Raw genomic sequence first — 18,770 nt, 5'->3', positions numbered from 1 at the left:
GGCTAGGGCAAGAACAAGGGCTTTTATCTCACCCTTTGGCTGTGAGCTATTCTTTTCCTTGGAAATTTGTGGGAATTCTTTGAGTCCTGCATGTTGACATTGTGTATGTTTTGGACAGAATCACTCAGGATCACCCTATGCCATATTATCTCACTGCCCAGGATCCATCTCCAAACCTAGGCTAGGCCAGGTGAATTATCAGGGAAGAATTAAAAAAAAAAATTTTTTTTTTCTTCCTATAGCCAGTGCCAAGTCTGAGTAGGAACTACTTACTTTGTGCTTTTGTGCAAGGCTTGTTTCCATTTAGTTCACTGTAAAGCTGAATGTATAGATGATCAGATGGGTATCTGATCATCTATACATTCAGCTTTACAGTGAACTAACCTTTGTATAAAAAACCCACATCTTGGACATACCCTGATCTCCAGTTCTGCCTCACTACACCCTGTGAGCCACCAAAGGGAAACTCAAGGGCTCCATGTTTCAGGAGAAACCTTCAGGATGTAGGCCACCTTTGGCTTCACATGCCTCCTGGGATCTTTGCTGCTACTTTGTTTTGGCCTTTGTGGCATTCATCTCTTTGTGTCAACCTTGTGATAATTTTCTGAAGTTTTTATTTCTTTACTGAATGTGGTATCTTAGTTGGGTCTATCAGTGAAGTCTTGGTAGAAGCAGAAGTGTAATTTGGTCTTTTGGCAAATTGAAGAAGATGGCACCTGGAGATGTGAGGCAAACCAAAAGTTAAATATGGTCCCCAGAAGCAGAGAATTCTTAGGCACCAAGTCCAGTTGGACTCAGCCTTTGCCTTTGGTTAAATGAACCTATTGTGGTAAGACTTAGTTTATGGGGTTGGAATGAAGCTTGGAGATTTGGTTTGAGCTGTCCAGCAGCCATGATGAAGATGGTATATACTCATTAGCTCAGATAGAGAATGGGCTTTGGACTCAGATTGATCTGATTCTGAGTACCCTTTTTGTCACTTTTTTATTGTTTGTAACCATGGGCAACTCATTAAACTTGTTCTACCTGCTGTTCTTCCTTAATTAAATGGTAAAATTATTCCTGGTTTTGTAAATATTTCATGAGAATAGGTGAGTGAGGCTTGGTACAGGACATAGAACAGACTTTTGATAAGTGGTGGCTGTTGTCATTTATGCTGTTAAACCTAGAAAAAAGGGAAAGATGATCCTAAAGAAAATGCATACCTTCCCCATGACTTGATATTACAAAGACCAGCAGAGACTACAAGTTGCTGTCTGGGCCCTGGGCTAGAGCAGGTACAGAGAAGTCTTGAAAGGCAACAGAAAATCTTCACACTATTCATAGTGAAAACCCTGAGCCCTCCCAGAGAGCAAGCCCAGTGCACAATCTGGACAGGGCTTGGTAGCCACAGCCAGAGCAACCAAATAGATACGAATATCCGATCAGCCCAGGGGTCTGCCTAGGATAGCTCACGGTTCCTTTTCTCCTTTCAGAGTTGGGGTACTGGTATATGACTATGTCCTTGCTTGAGCCAGGGAAGATCATAGGAATTGCACTCAATCACTTTCAGGTGACAGAGGTAGGGTAGAGAAGAGACCTCTTAAGAAATCCTATGATTTTGGTAAAACTACATTTTTTTTTTCAAGGCAGAGGAGGTGAAAAAGAGTTACCTGAAGTAGTAAGTCCTCCCTTGTATTGTTGTTCCTTCACACCTTAGTGATTCCCAAGAATCCACCACTCCCCTGGCTTCCTCTGAAATTCTTTCACGAAGTCTTGCTATTGTGGGAACTACCCACTGGCTAGATCAAGTATATTGTGATAAGGTCCTGATCACAACACCCCTCTCCCTCCCCCAGTGTTGTAATCCTACTCTGCTTTGAAGTTCAGGAAGAAGAGGCTAGAGATTGGGAATTTTTTGGTTACTTTTGTTTAAATCTTTGACAAATCTGTGTAGGCTAATCAAGCAGCGCTTGAAGTGGCATTTCAGCTTGTAACATATTTAATTTAGAGATTTCATTGTTACAAGGGGCTCAATAATGATTTTTCAATTAAGCTCAAAGGTTTAACAATGGAAGATTTCTTTTTTCCTCTTCTATATAGCGAACTCCAAATAAATAGCATTTCAAAGAAAAAGCAATCTATGAATGACTAATGTACTCAGATCCATTCATTGACCTCTTACTGTGAAAAAGGCCTCTGCTGTCTATCTTTGAATGGGTAGAGTTAAGAATAAATGATTCAGTCCATGGTTGCTTAGATAAATGCATGGACAGAGGTAAAACAGAATAGAGATGTAGATTGGATACCGTATCTACTCTGGATCTGCAAGCATTCTCGGAGAAAATGGCAGGTAGGGTAGAAATAGCTTTAGAAAATGAATTTGTATAAATTCAGCATGATAATACCAATGACAGAAAATGTAATTCATTTTTTGATTCAGAGAGTTGTTTTTCTCCTTTATTGTTGTTATAGGGTTTAGCAGGGAAGGCAAGATTACATATTAAATGCCTTTGAAAAATTAGCTTTTTTGACTTAATATCCCTTTGCCTTTGCGTCTGTCTGATGCACTCTTATTATTATTATTATAGAGATTAGTGCTTTCCGATGTTGTCAGAAAAGGCTAAATATATTAAAAATAAAAACAAAGTTCAGAAGGGGGACAGAATCCATTATATTGAAATTGATGTTTTCCTTAGGAATTGAGTTTTGTAGATGAGCATAGCTCAGTTTTGTTGGACCAGTACTGATAATTGCTGATATTAACCCCAAAGCAAACTCCTAGATTTTCAAGAACCTTGGATAGACACATAATTGCATTTTGGACTATTTAGACTTTTGAAAGTGTCCTTCTTGAAGGGATATAGACTCCAGAGTTGTCCCAGGTTTTCAAAGTGAGACAGGCCCTTCTGCTCTCAGATACCCTATTCTAAGCCACTTTTAAGAGGCATGCTGATCTATTTCAATTCTTCTTTTGTGAAATCCTAGGTCATGTTTCAGTCACTACCTTATGTAGAAACTAGTGGGGTTCATAGAAATGGAATAAAGGTATTCAGTGATAAATAAGTTTTTCCTTTTTATTATCTCTGACCTATATATGACTGGCTAACTTAACTCTTAGAAACATATTTTATCTGGATTTCCTAAAGATTTCCCATAGATTCTAATTACCATAGATCCTAGTAACTATATAATTAGGTCAGAGTTTTAAGTGAAATATGCATTTTTTGGAAGATCATGTATATTGTAAGGAGTCACAAAAAGTGGATATTTGAAGCAGAGTCAACTCTTAGTTCCTTGGGGGCTGATCATGGTGCAAGTGGCTTGTCTAAGATCCTATTTATTATTTCCTCTGCCCTTTGCTTCCACCCATAAAAGACAATGAGCAAGTTTTCCTGAGAAGTTGCAAAACCTTGGAGGAAGAGAATAAACTAAATAACAAACTAGAAGTTGGAATTACACATGGGTTTCATTTCCAAAGGATAGCGTGGTTGAGAGTAATTTATAGGAGCATGTAAGGAATGAAATTATGGTTAACCTCGAAAGATAGCAGGAATAGTTATTCCCCAGACTCAAAACATTAGACCTGAACTATTGGTTCAAAATAGTTTTTTGTTGGATCAAAGATGGAATTGATGTCCTGTATGGGGAGAACACTCAAGACCTGGAGACATAAGTGCAGTTGAGAAGATTAAAAGAAGCTACAAGATGTAGGAACTGGTATTGTTTTCTCAGTCATGGCAGTCTTTATGTGAGGGAAAGGACCACAGGGCAATATTGCTTTTGGGTAGAATTCAATACGGATATGACAAAAGACAGTTCTAACCAAAGTGACATATTCAGGTGGTTTTTTTTTTTTTGCATTGTATTTTCATTTGTTTGTTTTTTTCTGGTGCTAGGAATTGAACCCAAGGCCTTGTGCATGGTAGGCAAGCACTCTACAATTAGCTACCCAGTCAATACCACACAGTATTTTGGAAGGCAAGCTGCATTGGCTGGATGAAAAGTGATCAGGAGGGAGGATTGGAACCTTATCATAAGGAGCTGTTAAGGAAACCTGGTGGTACTGATTGGGGTCTAGAGCAGATGTGAGGCCTGGAGATCCTCCAATATTTGAAAATTAGAGTTTCTCAGGATGGATTACAGGGCAAAATTGATCTAATAGGAAAAAGGAAGAGAGATGTCACAGCTCTAACCAAGGAAGTTGTTTCAAACTTCCAGAGCTAATGAAAAAAGTGGCTTCCCTCAGGGGGACCGTACATGCCTGCTTCTGGAGACGTGCAGATGGTGGATGGTCACTGTGAGTGTTCTTTAGTGTGCACATCCCCACTTAATAATCCCTTCAAAACTGGAGATTCAAAGACTCTGTGATTCATGGTAACAATTGGGTGGCCTAGAAAATGGAAAAGGTTATTTTACAAAATCCTGATCTCAACTGGGGGTTTGCTCATCACCCATGACCTTCATCTGAACACCAAAGGAAGTTCATGGGGGCATTCTGGGGGGATCACACCCTAGAGAGAAATTAGCTCCTTCTATGACCTTTGTTTTCCTAGCTCCAGGTCCCCCAGAATTTTTTTGTTTTTATATTAGACAGTGACTTCCTAGCTTGCAAACTTTGACACTCTGGTTAGTATGTGGAGAACATGGAGAGGACAGAGGGAGATAAATGTTAAGTGCCCTGGAGTTTCTGATTAGATCTCTGGTAAACATTGTAATCAGTCCTTGAGAACACATTTGTTACCCATGTTTCACTGCGTGGGCTGGAGTTGAAAGTACATACCTTTATGAACACCCGTGAGGTTCCTGCAATAGAGTCTAATGTCTCATTTGGTGTTCATTAGACCATACCAGCCAATATGTCTTCAATTTAGAGTGATTTCACCTTGTGGGAAAAAAAAAAGATACAGATTCCCTATGAAACACTGAACTGAATATGCTCTCTCTCCTCCTGCTTGGATTTTTTTTTCTTGTTTCTATTGCTTTATTAAGACAATACAATTAAATTACACTATTATGCCCAGTAATTCTTTTTTTTTTCCTCCCGCAGCTAAATTATGCAGAGACAAGACTTAGTCAATTGGAAAACTGTCACTGTGAGAAGACTTGTCAAGTGAGCGGACTGCTCTATCGAGACCAAGACTCTTGGGTTGACGGTGACCACTGCAGGAACTGCACATGCAAAGTAAGCCCCTTTGTAAATAAATAGCATAAGACAGTTTTGAGGGGACAGGCTCACTAATTATAATGTAATCGTGTTCTTTAATATGTAATGTTAATTCCTTTATACCTACTCCTCCTTAGCAATCTGAGCAATTGTGAAATGATGCTGGAGCAGTGTCATTTGTAGTGTAAATGTGTGGCAACTGAAATTTACTTTCTTTGATACCCTCTGATTTGATATTATCATGAGGACCTTACTGTTTGAAATTTGGGAGTTGTAGTGTAGAAGGAGAAACAAACTCCTTTGATTTTCAAACAACCTAATGGTTAGCTTTATTTTCAACTTTTCTCTGCCAGAATCACATTTAAAAGGTGGGGTTTAATTAGTCTCTACGTGTTTTTGTTGTATCTTGTAAGCTGTCATCTCTTTCAGAGAATTTGCAAGATATTTTCCCTACTCCCTGCCTTTTAGGGTATTCATTATTTGTATGCTCCTTCATCTGGTTCAGAGAATTATGAGAGCCCCTTCCAAAAATTAGTATGTAAACCCTGTTGAGTTGAAATTACTTGATAAATATCTGAAGAATGCCATTGTTTATCCAGGAAAATACAAAATGGGTTGTTAGAGTCTCAAAAATGATTGACAGGGTCTGCAAAAGGTGTTATTTATGTTCTTGTAAAAATAGCTTTTTGTTTTCTGCCTAATCTACTTAGCCCACATGGGCAGGTGGGATGAAGCCAGTGATGTATATCAGAAAAGTAATTGAGGTGACAGAGGTTCCTTCGGGCTAGAGAAAATGCTTGATTTATGGTCTTGGAGTGGATTGGGAATTCCCATACTACTTCTGTTTCCCTGATGAGTGTTTGGGATGAGATGTGAACTTTCAACACCACAGGAGAGTTTCAAAGGATGCCACTGAGATTTCTTTCCCTGTCCTCTTTTCCTCAGAGTGGCGCTGTGGAATGCCGAAGGATGTCCTGTCCCCCTCTCAATTGCTCTTCTGAATCCCTCCCGGTGCACATCGCTGGCCAGTGTTGTAAGGTCTGCAGACGTAAGTACTAACTGATGGTCACACTGTCCGTCTGTGCTTTGAGATTTATTTTTCCTCTGTTTTCAGGATCCAACTGATTGACATTGATAAAATGAATCACCGGCAGTTGCTGTAGTACTAAATATATAATAAGAAGAGCCTGATGTTTTAATTACTTGCAGATGCAGCAGACATTATTACATGGATTTTTTTTTCCTTCAAAAAACACCCCTTATATCACCTGTGATTACTGTTCCCCCATTCTATGTGTAGGTAACTTATGTTCACAGAGGTTAAATCACTTGTCATCAAACCACTGGGTGGGGATGATCTGTACAGTTACAACTCCAAAATTTCATGTGCTTCTGTCTCCTAATTTTGAATGATCAAGTACCTATTTCTGTGTTTTGGCAAGATTCTCTTGTTATTAAGGGAACTTTGTTAGAATTTTCAGGATGGTATTCAATCAAAATATTGAAACAGTTTCCTTCAGTGTTGGCTGGTTCACATAATATGATTTGAAAACGCTTTTTCATCTGTGTTGCAGAGGGCACTGCTTCACATGAAGCAGTGAAATGAACAGAGGCAGCAGGAGTGAGGGCTGTCACTATGTGCCGTTTACCTGTGCTGGGTGTCTTAATTCTACCAGTCTCTTGCATTCTCATGGCAACATGTTAGGGAGGTATTGCTTTTACCCCATTTTACAGGAAGGTTAGGCTTAGGTAAGTCAATTTGCTAAGGTCACAAGGCTGGTGAGTGGCAGGGTGAATTACTGAACCAGTTGTGCTGACTGCAAAGCCTGTAGCCTTTTCATCAGACCCTGTGGTCTCCAACAGAAGAGGAGGGTTCTGGTTAGAAGTGTGGCATCCCATGGATAGCTTTCAAGATCATTTAGTCATCAAAGACGCATGCTAACATCAGTCAGCCTTCAAGGCACAGTGGTCACACTGCCAGGAATAGCCTGTGACCTGCTACAATGGTGGAAACGGATAGCTGGTCTGGTCACACCAGCTCAAATATTGTTGAATTCTTTCCAAAGGAACTTTGGAATATTTCTGCTTGTCGTGGTAGGCACAGTACCTGAGTTCTGGAAGGTGTCCTTGGGGTTATTCTAGAGGGAGGAGCTTTCTTATTTATGTCCCAAGGACTTTGGGAGGTGTTGTCTAATAGTACAGCAAGCTCAGGTGTCCAGATCTTGAATTTATAGTTTGATCCTATAATAGAAAGATAGTTATGAGTAGCTGCGGGTTACCTTTTTCCCATGTTGATTTTGTATATAACTGTCATCAAGGAAAGCAGTTGAAAAAAGATTAGGAATTTGTTAAAAAATATGAAATTATTTTACCCTGTTATTTTGAGTTCCCCATGCAGATTTGTGAATACTTGGGAGATGTTTGGGTATGGGAGCAATGGATCCTTCAGATGTTTTGTAATTTAGCTTTTAATGTTTTTGCTTTGCTTTTCTTTAAAACCATAAAAGCACTATCTTTATTATATAACATTTGAAAACACAGAGAAGGATAAAGGTAAAGATAGAGAATTTACATAATACTGTCATTTGAAAAAAAATCACTCCTGAAATTTTAGCAGATTGCATTTCAAGAGATTTTTTTTTTGTGTGTGTACAGTTGAGGAGGTCATACTGAGCAGACAATTTAGATCCTATTTTGTTGACTTACGATTATCACTTAAGTGTATTTTTGAAAAAGTGTATAAATATCATTTTAGTGAGTTTCATGGTTTCCCACTGTTTGTTGCATAACTTATTTAACTATTCCTCAGTTGTTGGATATCTAGGTTGATTCCCACTTCTTGCTATTCTAAATTACTTTTTTCAGTAGTATGTTTGCATACAGAAAACATTTTTTTGGTACATTTTTGCTTTCTTTAAGATAGAATTCTCCTGGAATAGAATTATTGGGCCAAACACTAACATTTTCAAGGACCTGGATACACATTATTAAATTAACTCCTCACTAAATTTCTGTGGGATAGTCATTTTTCTTTATTCTAATTCTTTGAGAGATTTATGTTTTAAAAATTATCTCAGTAAGTTTCTCAGTTTTACCAAGATGTTGGTATACATGCTAACTAAAACATTGGTGTTTTTTTGTCATTTATGGAATTCATAGCAATTTATTTAGTTGGCACTAATTTTCTCAGCAGCTCTGATTGATAGTTTGACGTGTTCAGAGTTTAATAAAGTGAGAAAACAAATAAATTATTAAGAATACCACTCAAGAAAAAATTAAAAATAAATGATACAGTGTACCTCAGGTAATTAAAAGGTTGAGAACCTCTGGCCTAAAAGTCTTTCATCTCCTACTAGTTTTTAATAGAAATATGCATTAGGCAGTTACTGAGCTTGGGTGCCTGGAATAGTGATGGAAGAGCCCTCCCCCTCCCCCATCAGAGAAACTGGCCTTTCATCTAGAGACCTGGGTTTCAGTGTGCAGAATTGTAAGTGTAGTATAGCAGACTTGTATATTGGGGCACTGTTAGAGCAGAGAAGACACTGGTGGAACGCTTCAGGAAGAGGAGCCATAGTGGATATTCACAGCTTTCTAGAAGATGGCTACAGCGGTTGGATAGTTGGCGGCTGGGGGATGAGAGCAGATAGTCAGTGGAATTTCTAGAAGTTTTTATATCTCTTCACACCAGAAAAAAATGATGAAGAATATTTACTTTGGTTATGCATTTCAAAGATAATGAGTACATGAGGCAATGCATGGGTTAACTAGTCATTTTAGCCATTCTGCAATGTATGCATATTTCAAAACATCATACTGTATACTTTAAGTAAATGTCTATATATAGTTTGTCAATTAAAACTGACAAATTTTAGAGGAAAAAAAAGTATAACTGGTATGAATTACATACAGTTAGATCATGTTTTTTAGACTAGTTTGACAATTTGAATTGTTTTAATTGGCTCATTTAATCCATTCACATTCAATGCTATTATAAATATAGTTGAAGGCATTATTTATTGGATACTTATTTTCTCTTGGTTCAGTTCCTTATTTTGACTTTTTTTTTCTATTTCTCCTGAGAGTTGCCTCAAGTAAATTTCTTTTATGTGACCAAAACCCTTTTTCTAAGATTCTCTTTGGGTTTAGGTGAGGCAGTGTTCTAGTCACACCACGAGGAGGTATGTTCTGACTCAGACAAAAAGAGCTAATACATAAAACACATTGTTTCGGGGTAGGGTGACCCACACCTGTGATGACTCTCCCTGACTTGGGAGGCTGAAGCAGGAGGATCACAAATTCAAGGCCAGCCTCAGCAACTTAGCAACTGCAGTCTCAGTGGAGCCCTAAGCAACTTAGCAAGATCCTGTCTCAAATAAAAAATGAAAAGGACTGAGGATGTAGCTCAGTGGTAGAGTGTCCCTGGGTTCAATTCCCAGTGGTGAAACAAGCAAACAGATGTTTTGTCTGCTGGCTTTCTAAATGTTTGTGTACTTGTTGTGGTCACAGGAGCACTTACAAAGGAGAGCAGCTGGGTGGAAATATGAAAGAACTTTGTCTAGGTGTCCATAGTGGTCCAGAATATGGTGCAGGAATTTCATTCCTTAAAAGCATATTGGGTGTCTGCTCTATTCAAGGCATGCTGAGCATAGCTAGCACACATTACTCTCCCCACTCCATGAAATTCTTAAACTGGAGATTTTCTGCACCCCATCTAGACCCATAAATTGGAATCTCCAGGGAGCAGTTTCCCAAGATCTGTATTCTTTTGGTAGATATATTTGAGAACTACCAGAGATAAGAAGGAGGAGGAAAGGAGGAGAAGAAACCTTTCAGCTATGCAAAACAGAAATTGTAAAGAAATTGAAGTGGTAGAGGGAAAAGGAGGTAGTCTGAAAACAATACATGGTGTTTACAGGTAAGAAGTAGAAATGAAATTGCCAATATGGTTTGAGGATGATGATGAAGATTATAGTCTACTGAAGTCATTCAGTAATCCTTACTGAGGTCCCTTATCCCAAATGTTGTTCTCAACTTTGGGTACAACAGTAGAGATGTGTAGATGATTCAGTCTGTGTTAGGAATGGAACTAGGTCATTTTATGTGCATTCATTCCTTTAATTCTTCCAACAACTCAAGGTAGTAGGATCCACTATTATTCTCATTTCACAGATGAGGAATTGAAGCATGGAGAGGAAAAGTAATTTGCCCAAGGGATCTAGGTGGAGCCTAGGCAGACTGGCTATAGAATTGATGCTCTTAAACTATCTGCTTTATTCACTTCATGCATCATCTCTATTACTATAAAGAACATTATGTAATGTGAACATGATGTGAGATAGAGATGGCACAGAGTAGGGAGTAATTAACTTCATCAGAAATGTGTGTGTGTGTGTGTGTGTGTGTGTGTGTGTGTGTGTGTGTGTGAAAGTTCACGGATAACAGCTTAGCAGAATATTTTTAAATGAGTAGGAATTTCTAGGTGTAATAACATACTTGCTAGAGGAATTGCATGTGCAAAATCATGGAAATAGACACAGCATTGATTTTGGTTGTAAAAGCAAGGTTTTCACGCAGGGTTGTGGCATACTTAAAGGAGTGTGTTTCGAAAGACCACTGCATCCACGGAGCAGGAGGCAGGGGCGTTAGGTATAAGATTTGGGCAAATTCCAGGCAGAGGTGATGAGGCTGACAGTCAGGCACTGCCTAGAGAGATGCAAAGGCAGGAGTGGATGTGAGTGACAGCCAGAGAACCTGGCAAGGGATAGATATTCGATAAGCATTGTTTTGCATGAATGTCTGTGAGGGAGAGGTTGCCAGGTTTTGAACAACAGCCTGTGGGAGACTCATAGGACGATTAACAGATATAAGGCAGGTGGAGAAAGTCGATTGGGGAGTTATACATTCTCTTCAGCATGTTTGAGTTGGAGATGCCTGAAGGGCAGCCAGTTTGATGTGGGTGCCTTGCTCAGAGAAGTCGTGTTTAAAGCTGGGGCTATGAATTAGCTAACTGAGGAAGGACAAATCCTTGAGTGTTCAAACCCTCTGATCTGCCACTCTTCTTTAAAGTGTAAAGTAGAATGTCAGTGTTGACATTCTAGGTTCTGAGTGCCAAGGAATGACTGGAGTGTGTGCAGAGTACACGTACCTTAATAAAGACAGAGCAATCTCATATCTACATGTGACAGGGACATTAAACCATTCCTGTCAATTGTTTATTCAGTGTGCAACCGAATGGCAAAAGTGTCCACCCCCCCCCACTCAAAAAATCAAGGTCAATTTTGAAGGACCAGATATCTGGGATGTAAAAAGATACAACTGCCTAACTCTTTCTCTAAATCCCAATCTGTTTGTTTTTGACATCATGGAGAAGTGTGTGTTGGTGCTGGGTATCAATTTCATGGTTGGACACTGTGACATACTCTAGTTTGCATGTCCCTGGTGTGATATGAACGGCTTCAGGTATCCATTTACGTTTCTACTCACACTGAAAGCTGTTGAAATGAAGTCCCAGATGTCCCAGCCAAAGGCACCAGAGCCTGACTCACCTTATGCTTGAATTTCCTCAGACATCAAAAATAAGCCTTTTGGCTCTAGATCAAGAGGTTGGATAATGAGGACTGATGTTAAGCATATGGAGGGCAGTGGCAGGGAGGGAGGGACACTGTCATAGAATGTAGGAATGACTATGGGAAAGCAAAGGGAATTCTTGTGACCTCCAGTGGTGATCCTGAAAGTTGTCTGAGATAATTTCATAGGTAGTTGGCATCCTAATCATATACATGTTCTGCACCAGTGCACAGTTGCAAATGACTGGGGTTTGTAGTAACATGTTGACATCATTTGCCAGTCCCTAAATCACCCTCCTAGGTAAAGGCATAAAGTTCAGTGGACATTTGATTTTATGCTGGACTGGTAAATTTGAGGGATGGATGTGACCCAGTGAGACATTCTTCTCTCCAGATAAGAATTATGGGGTGAATCTGTCCAAGAGGAAAAACGAATCAAGCAAATGTCTTAAGACAGGGTAGCCATTGTGTTAATACCATCGTGGGAGTTGCAAGGGGCAAAGGAGGAAGAAAAGTCTATTTCTGTACTTCCCAGCATGGGCCAAGAAGCAGATGGCAGATTTGACAGCAGTGCATTTAGCAGAACTGTCACTCTGGAGTGAGCCACCTTGCCAAGTTGGCAGCAGCTGTGTTTGGGAGTATGGGAATTTATTAGATAGGAATTCCAGGTCTTTGGAGATGTGATGTCTCTATGCAAGCAAATCAGGGAATCCAGATCATCATTAGGATCAATGGCTTATCTAGAAAACAGAGGCATAAAAGATAATCAGGGATGGTTTTCCTTTTTTAACGAAAGGAGTAAAAGGCTCAATTTAGGGAATTGTATTGATTCTCCAATCTTATTGTTTTTGTTTTAAAACCTCAGTATCTACTTTTAATGTTGGAAATTGTGTTAAATTGCAGAGTTAACTCTTAGCTGGGAATTTGACTGTTTTTTTTTTTTGTTTTGTGACTAAGTAGAACTCATTAATATTTAGAACTATTAATCATTACTAACAATAAGGCCAGAGATCCACTGGGCTTGATGCTGCAGATAAAGTTATGAATCGTTCCTATCCTCATGGAGGTTACAGTTATCAGGGGAGATGAATAATGAAATGGGAAATTAAGATGTAATGTGATGGGTGCTCTGCAGGATTAGGTCCAAAGTGCAATGGAAACACAAACTGAGGGCAATTAGCCAGCGTTAAAGGTGAAGAACAACATCTTCAGGAAATCATGCCCGCACTGAAACTGATGGGTATATAGGTCAGGAGGTGCCAGGGGAAGATGGACAAGGCTGAATGTCCCTCTAGCAGAGAAAACTATATGCAAATCCTGGAAGGAAGAAGAAATTTTGGCCAGAGCATATGTGGAGGTATGAATGTTTGGGAGGGTGAGTGAAAGCACATACTTGGTGAGTTATAAAGTTTGGGAGATGAGAGCAACATACATGGCCTTGTGTGCTAATTAAGGAATTTGTTCTTTATTCTGAAAGTGTCAGGGATCCATAATGATTTTACAGAGGACCTCATATTTGCACATCAAAAATATGCCTGCTTGCTGTATAGAGAAGCCTGAGATCAGAACATAGGAGAGTTAGGAGGTTCAGGAAATACTAAAGAAGAGGGACGATCATGGCCTCAATGAAGACAGTGTCAGGGGCAGAGTGTGGAATGGAGCAAAGTAATTTGACTTGAGAAACGTAAGGAGGGAGCATTGCTAGGATTTGGGCGCTGCATGGACACAACGTAGAGTGAGAGGCAGAAGTTGGAAGGACCCCAGGTGCCAGGGTGTGGGTGCCAAGGAGAATGCTGGTTCCATTCACTGAGAGGGGCTACTAGAGCAGAACAGGTTGGGTGGGGCGTGGGGTTGCTACCGGCCAGGTTCTGAGAGGGAAACCAACTCTGAAGCAGAGATTTCCATATGCTTCATTAGGAAGTGCTTCCAGGGTAAATCCTGGGGTAGGAATGAGGTAGTGAAAGAAACAGAATTGGGCAGGAGGAGAAGTTGAATTCAATGCAGTTACAAACACCTCAGTTATTCCTGTAGGGGGTCTTCAGAACTGTAATTGCCTTTAAGAGTTGTCCTGAGTGGAGTAAGGGAACTAGAACTTTGTACCACTTTCATCTATAGGCTATCCCAGGAAGGGGAATTGACCTTGGGCAAGGTGACTCTCTATAACCTAGGATAAGTTCTAAGTAGTCAGCTGGGAGCTGCTAGCTGCCAACTGTTCCAACAACCATTGGAATGTATCTTTTGGTCATGGAAGGGCTTGGGGTAGCACACCACAGTATCTACTGCAGAGCTATGATGTTAAGTAAACTAGTGTCTCTGGGCTTTTCTCTCCCTATGTTAAAAGAAGGGGATGGATCAGCTAATTATAGAGGATATACATACTTAAACATTCCACGAGAATCAGAAGACAGTGAAAGTAGGAAATTACCACGTGTAATCAGCCTGTTTTTAACAGGTATAGAAATGGAGACCCTTTAAGATGAGGTGGTTCTATAAGATTGACAGTGAGTTTGTGGGAGAGAGATTTTTTTACTGCTTGTGCATGTCTTTACTTCTGCTTCTCCTGAGAGTTAGGGCCAGAGAGGCACTCATCAGGGCAGGAGAGGGAGCAATCAGGCCTTTGCTTCCTGGTTCCTGTTGAAGTGGCTAGAGACTGGTGGACTCACATTAGGGTCATATCAAATTGATGTGTTTTGCACTTGCTTAAAGTGAGTCAGCAAGTTAAGGACCCGAGTACCAGTGGAATCTAAATTGAAGTTCCATTTATGCTCCTCTTTGAAATTTTCTACAGGCCTACTTTTACCCCCTGCCCTCCTTGTTAGCCTGTTAGGCTCACCTTTCTACAGAAGTCTCTCTAGCACATTGACAAAGCAATTTACTAGTTTGGCTTGTATTTCTCAGTTGTCTCTGAGTGTCTTAAAAACACATAGGCTAAGAGCACTTACCTGCCATACTGACAAGGAAAAATAAATGGCATCCTTCTCCATTATGGCCACCATTTTCGGATGAATGGGGCATAGCTGAACCCCCTTTCATTTTATAGCTGGAGTGACAGTCAAAATTACTACTAATTGTACTCTGTTGATGGCAACCAATTCTTCCTTGTTCTAACCCCTTAATACATTAATTCATTTCTTTATTCCTTTGGCAGCTGCAATAAAATAATTATATATCCTTGGTGTGAAGGCAAGATGAACATGATCGAGATAGGCCTGACTGGGGAATTCAAAGGTTATCCCCCACACTATTCCCACGTCTGGCTTTAGACAAGGAGATCTGTATTGCTTAGAATCAGGGAATCTATGTTTCTGTGGAATCTATAAGAGTTGGATGGCACCTCTGACGTTTTGTTGCACAGCATGAATAACTGACCCATTTTTCTGTTTTATTACAGCAAAATGTATCTATGGAGGAAGAGTTCTTGCAGAAGGCCAGCGGATTTTAACCAAGAGCTGCAGGGAATGCCGAGTAAGTTTTAATCTTATGTTCCTGTCACTTTGGGAGAGTGAAGAGATAGGTGTGTGGGCTTTCGATGAGGTTCTTGAGCATGCTTATTGGCCTGGACGGGTTCCTGGTGGACAAAGCCCTCTGCAGTGGGCGGGAGTCGAGGATGGGGGCACCCAGTCACTACTAGTATGTGATTAGCTTACAGTCAGCTGTGGATCAGGTGCCCGGGAGGAAGCCTTAGGAAAGATGTGAGAGTGGAGAGTTAGCAGCTTCTGTGAGACAGTGAAGTTGGGTAACCCTGGGGGAGGGTTTCCAGTTGGTGTCAGAGGAAATGGTCTATGGTGCTAGCTGTAACAGTGCCAGCTCTACTCCCAGTGGCTAATGATGGCTAGAAGATGCCTTGTCTTCTGTACACCTGCTCCTATGAAATAAGATGTATAGAACCATAGACTTCATTCAGTAATTGTCCAACAAACGTGCATTAAATAAATTCTGTATTCCCGTATTATCCTGGGTTTTGGGAATACAGCAGTGAATGAAAACGTTCTATCATTCGACTATTTGCAGTCCAGTGAGCTAGATAGTAAGAGAATAAACAAATATACCATATAAGGACAAATTCTATTCTAAAATCATGAAGTAGACTGAAAGGATAGAGGTCTGGGGTGGGGATGAGTGGTCTGGGAAGGCCTCTTTGAGGTTGTCATTTTAGAATCAAGCCCTGGATAAGGCATGGGAGTTCAGCCATAGAGTTATGTGAGTGACAAGAATTCCAGGGAAAGGGAAAGCAAGTACAAACAGCTTGAGATGGGAGCTTACTTGACACTTTCAGGGATGAACAAGGATACCAGAGGAGCTGAAATTGACTGAGTAAGGAGAGGGCAGTAAGAAATGAAACCATAGGGATAGCCGGGGCTGGATCATTTGGGGCTTGTGAGATAGAATATTAAAGGTCCTGTGGTTTGACATTTTTGCTTATTCGCAAATCTTTCTCCATTGTGATGATTCAGTTCACTTTGTTCATTCACTTATCCCTTCATTTATTTAATGAATATTTATTGAGCCTATACCTTTTGTCAAGTGTTATTGCAAGAGATGGAGATATAGTGGTGAACAAATTTTTTTCTTTTTTTAGTATTTCATGAAATATTTTTAGAACACTTGCTGTGAGCCAGGCAGAGAGCAAGAAATTGGGATTAAACGGGAGACTTTATAGTTCTCTGAAGATCTTGGCATAAATGAGGAAGAGAGATAAGTGAACCAAGTTATAGTATGGGATATTTAGTCTTACGCTGTTGGGCAGTTTAGCATTGATTAGAAGCCCTTGAATCAACATCAAAGGGTCAAACAGGGCTTCTGGAAGGTGGTAACTAGTCTTTATGGGTGATTGTTTCCTAAGTGGACGAAGGTAAGGGCACATTCCAGGAAAAAGGAATAGCATTTACAAATGCCAAGAGTCAGGTATTATTTAGAGAAATACAAAAAATCTGACTTGGTGAAGTCAAATGTGGGAGAGTGAAGAGAGACAAAGCTACAGAGGCAGAGCAGAGAATACCAGTTTTGAACTTGATCTTCAGGTGAAGGTCCATTGAAGGGGTGCATGCAGGTGTGCCATGACAGCTTTGCATTTTCAAGGCTCATTTTGATTGTGTGGAGGGGATCGTGGGGAGCATTGGGTGAATTTGAACAACTGTAGAAATGCTAAGGCCCCGACCTAAGGCAGTAGCCAGAGGTGACAGAAAAGATGAGATTTGAGCTTCCCCCAGTACAAACCATCCAAAAATCTGATGTAGAAATTCCAATGTTTCTTATAACCTAGAAATAGAATTAAAAAGACTCCATGAATAGTTAGATTTATGGCAGTGGGAGGAGGAACCAAGTAGATGTCGAGATTCCTGTCGTGGCCAGAGGGAATAACATTTGCTGTTTTGGGTTGCAATTGGCAGAAACCCTCTCTGAATAATATAGGCAAAATTATGATTTTATTGGAAGGAAATGAGACTACTCACATAATCCTTAAAAAGCCAGAAGACCAGATTTGGGACGAAGCAGAGACTATGTAGTCCCAGAACTTTAGAAGCAGAGTCCATAGCCATGGTCTAGGAAGGAGCAGTCTGTCAGGCATATCTCTGCTGTGATGAGTCACTTTCAATCATTTCTACTGTCCTTAAGTCATTTATAGAAGATTTAAAGTGTTGGGAGTGGGCATATGATTAATAAAGCTAAAAAAAATGGGACTATTTTGAAGCTGAGAACAAGTGGAGAAAAAATGGAACTAGTTCTAGACATGTAGAGCTTGATGATATTTTGGCTTTCAATTGCTATATAACCAACTCCCTAAAACTTGGTGGCTAGGAGCAGTATTTTATTATCTCTCAGGGTTATATGGGTTGAACAGGCTGAGCTGGATGATTCTCACCTGGGGATCTCACATGTTGCTGGAGCTAAAGTCCTGTAAGGCTTGACATGGCTGCATGTCCAAGATGGTTTCTTTATTTATATGGCTAACACATCAACTAAGATGAATGGAACAGAAATTTCTCTCTGTGTCTCTGTCTCTATGTCTGACTATTGTCTCTCTCTTTCTCTTTGAGGCCTCTAGAAGTGGTTCCTTGGGCTTCTTTACAACATAGTGGTCTCAAGGTTTTCTTACTTGGTGGCTTAGGGCTTCCCCCAGTACAAACCATCCAAAAATCTGATGTAGAAATTCCAATGTTTCTTATAACCTAAGCTTGAGAGCTATGCACTGTCACCTCCTCTATATTCTTTTGCTGATATAGGGTGATTCATCACAAAGGTTGATACAAAAGCATGAATACTAGGAGGCATCATTAGGAGACAGGCATCACTGGACACTAGCTATCAAAATAAGACTTTGTGATACAGTTTTTCTATTTGAAAATACCCCTGTTATCAACCCAATAGGTAACCATTCCATGGCTAGAGAACATTAAGTGATCAGCAAATTCCTTTAAATGAGTGAAAATCTACGTTTCAGTTACTTCTACCCAGTGAAGTTGCTTTTGCCCTCCAGAGAATAAGAGTGAACCTGTTTACTTTTGCAAGTAACACTGTGGTTGAAAAGTCAAAATCTGCACTCAATTGAACCGGGATTTAAATTCTGGAATTTGACCTGGTTATTAGTGAAGTTCAGAGTTTCTTGCATTCTTTTCTACCAAGGGGTTTCAGTAAGAACTGGGTTGGTAGGACATGCTTAGTTTAGGTAAAAGAAGGTTCTTATATCCTCCTGCATGTTTTCCCTCTCCTGATCCCTCATACCCACTACAACTTAAGACAATTTTATAGGCAGAACCACCCACCCTAGGGGATTGTGAATGATGTCATCTTCAATAAGGGAATGTTTGCCCCATTGCCTTTCAACCAGATATCCCTTTCTTGTCCAACGTTAGCCTGGAAAAATTGGACAGAATGGAAACACTGCCTACATGTCTAGTCTAGGTTGTTGGATAGTAGAATCTGAAGCATGGACTTTTGTGTTGATGCTTTATTTATTTAATCTTTGGTGGTGATGGGGAAGGAGAGGTACAGTTCTAGAAATGAAAGAGAGGGACAGACCCAAGGAAGTAATAAAGGAAAATGCATTACAGAGAAGC

General features: G+C 40.1%; 1 protein-coding gene across 3 annotated transcripts in view; it reads left to right on the top strand.

Annotated features, from left to right (window-relative positions):
- Positions 1 to 18,770, top strand: part of Nell1 (neural EGFL like 1) — an 802,510-nt gene that overhangs the window by 204,454 nt on the left and 579,286 nt on the right. For all 3 annotated transcript variants that reach the window (XM_078046343.1, XM_005335960.5, XM_005335959.5), the window contains exons 8-10: positions 5,030 to 5,164; positions 6,092 to 6,194; positions 15,104 to 15,177. In XM_078046343.1, the coding sequence (XP_077902469.1) occupies positions 5,030 to 5,164; positions 6,092 to 6,194; positions 15,104 to 15,177 (312 nt within the window). The remainder of the gene's footprint in view (positions 1 to 5,029; positions 5,165 to 6,091; positions 6,195 to 15,103; positions 15,178 to 18,770) is intronic.

Source organism: Ictidomys tridecemlineatus, chromosome 4 (assembly GCF_052094955.1).
Source record: "Ictidomys tridecemlineatus isolate mIctTri1 chromosome 4, mIctTri1.hap1, whole genome shotgun sequence".
Lineage (NCBI taxonomy): Eukaryota > Metazoa > Chordata > Mammalia > Rodentia > Sciuridae > Ictidomys > Ictidomys tridecemlineatus.
The sequence above is the reverse complement of the archived record's forward strand: the minus strand, read 5'-3'. Positions and strand labels throughout refer to the sequence as shown.